This window comes from Propithecus coquereli, unplaced genomic scaffold, assembly GCF_000956105.1.
Source record: "Propithecus coquereli isolate 6110/MARCELLA unplaced genomic scaffold, Pcoq_1.0 Scaffold5, whole genome shotgun sequence".
Lineage (NCBI taxonomy): Eukaryota > Metazoa > Chordata > Mammalia > Primates > Indriidae > Propithecus > Propithecus coquereli.
The window spans coordinates 1,157,122-1,158,883 of NW_012150840.1; the positions used below are offsets into that span (position 1 = coordinate 1,157,122).

At 34.1% G+C, this 1,762-nt stretch overlaps 1 protein-coding gene across 1 annotated transcript in view; it reads left to right on the forward strand.

The window, feature by feature from the left end:
• The window catches only part of LOC105819719 (leucine-rich repeat-containing protein 9), a 146,682-nt gene that overhangs the window by 11,307 nt on the left and 133,613 nt on the right, over positions 1–1,762 (forward strand). Inside the window, exons 4-5 of the mRNA XM_012656027.1 lie at positions 37–100; positions 440–510. Of these exons, the coding sequence (XP_012511481.1) occupies positions 37–100; positions 440–510 (135 nt within the window). The remainder of the gene's footprint in view (positions 1–36; positions 101–439; positions 511–1,762) is intronic.

Sequence of the window (1,762 nt, forward strand, 5' to 3'; positions counted from 1 at the left end):
TGATTTTTTTCTAAATTATATTGTCTGAATTTTTAGGGCTTGCAAACTTTGAAGAATTTAAATGATCTCAACCTTGCTGGAAATCTAATAAGCAGCATTGGTATGTACTATTTCATTTGGAATCTGAGATAATGCTATAATAATTTTTATTAGTATAAAAAAGTACATGCTTAGATTTCTTTCTTTTAGACTTTTTTGTATAATATAATAATACATTATTATGCAATATAATGTACATTATAATGCAAAACATTTCTCAACCTGTGATTACAGGATGTGAAAACATTACCCACTAATCAGTTGTTACTAATTATACAATGATACCATTAGTCTTATTTATATGCAAGAATTGATGGCCATGTACAATTCAGAAGTACAACATGATATGAACAGGAGTAAAACAGGAAATTTAATTTTTCTTTCATCTTGTTTTTTAAAGGCCGATGTCTTGACCCTAATGAACAACTGGAAAGATTAAACCTTTCTGGTAACCAAATATGTTCTTTCAAGGTATGTTTAAGTGGAATGATTCATTTTATTTATCAGCCTGGATCATGAACCATTTTGTTGCATAAAATGTACTAAAAAGTCCCCTTTTAAGAATAATGTTATTATTTTGGGATACCTGATAACTCTAGGAAATTTGAGAGTCAGCTGACTACATTGGCCTTAATGATTTGATACTATTAAAGTCAAACAAGAAACTTTTACTTGGCTCTTAGGATGCCATTTTCTCTTACTTTTCTTTCAGTTTCTGTGGCTACAACTCTTCAGTTTCTGTTTTTTCATCCTCTCCTAGCATCTACAAGATTGACTGCCCTTGATCAATCCTGGGGTTGTTTCTCATTTCTATCTGCCTTCATTCTCTAAATAATTTCATCATGTCTTACGACTTTAAATACCTTTTATCTACTGATTACTCCTAAATTGGTACCTTTAGTTTCCCTGACAACTCCCCAGAACTATAAACATCTCCTATCCTAACTTGAATTGATTTCCCCTCCACCAAACCTTCTTCTCCTGCAGCCTTCCCCACCTCTCTAAATGGTATCTCCATTCTTCCAGTAACTTAAGCCAAAATCCTTCATCATTTTTTACTTCTCTTGTCCAATCCATCAGCAAATTCTGTTGGCTTCACCTCCAGAATATGTCCAGAGTCTGACCACTTCTTACCACTTGCATCACTACCAACCTGGTTCAAGACATCATCATCTCTAACCTACATTATTGAAAATTTAAAAAAACTCCTAACAGCTCTCTCTGTGTTTATCCTTTCTCTACTATCAATCTGTGCACACCCTCACTTTAGGGCCTTTCCACTAGCAGGAATATTCTTCCCTCACATACCTGCATGGCTCATTTCCTCATTTCTTTCAGATCTTTGTTAAAATGTTATGTTCTTGGTGATGACTTTGATGCCCAATTTTGGTGTAATAAGCAACAAATCCCACTCCCCTCCCCAACCTGCCACACTCCTTATCACATTGCCTGTTTTACTTTTTCTCTTGACACATCCCTTGCTAAAATACAAGCTCCATGAGTACAGGAACTTTGTCTATTTTGTTCACCATTATACCCACAATGCTTAAAACAGTGATGGACATGTAGTAAATCTCAATAAACATTTGTCAAGAACATGAATGAAAAACAGCCAAATGAAAGGACTTATGTTTATCACATATAAGATGGGTTAAAACATGTGGCATTCTTAATTTTGACAATGTAAGATTGAAGGTGCATATTCAAACACTTCCTCTAAAAA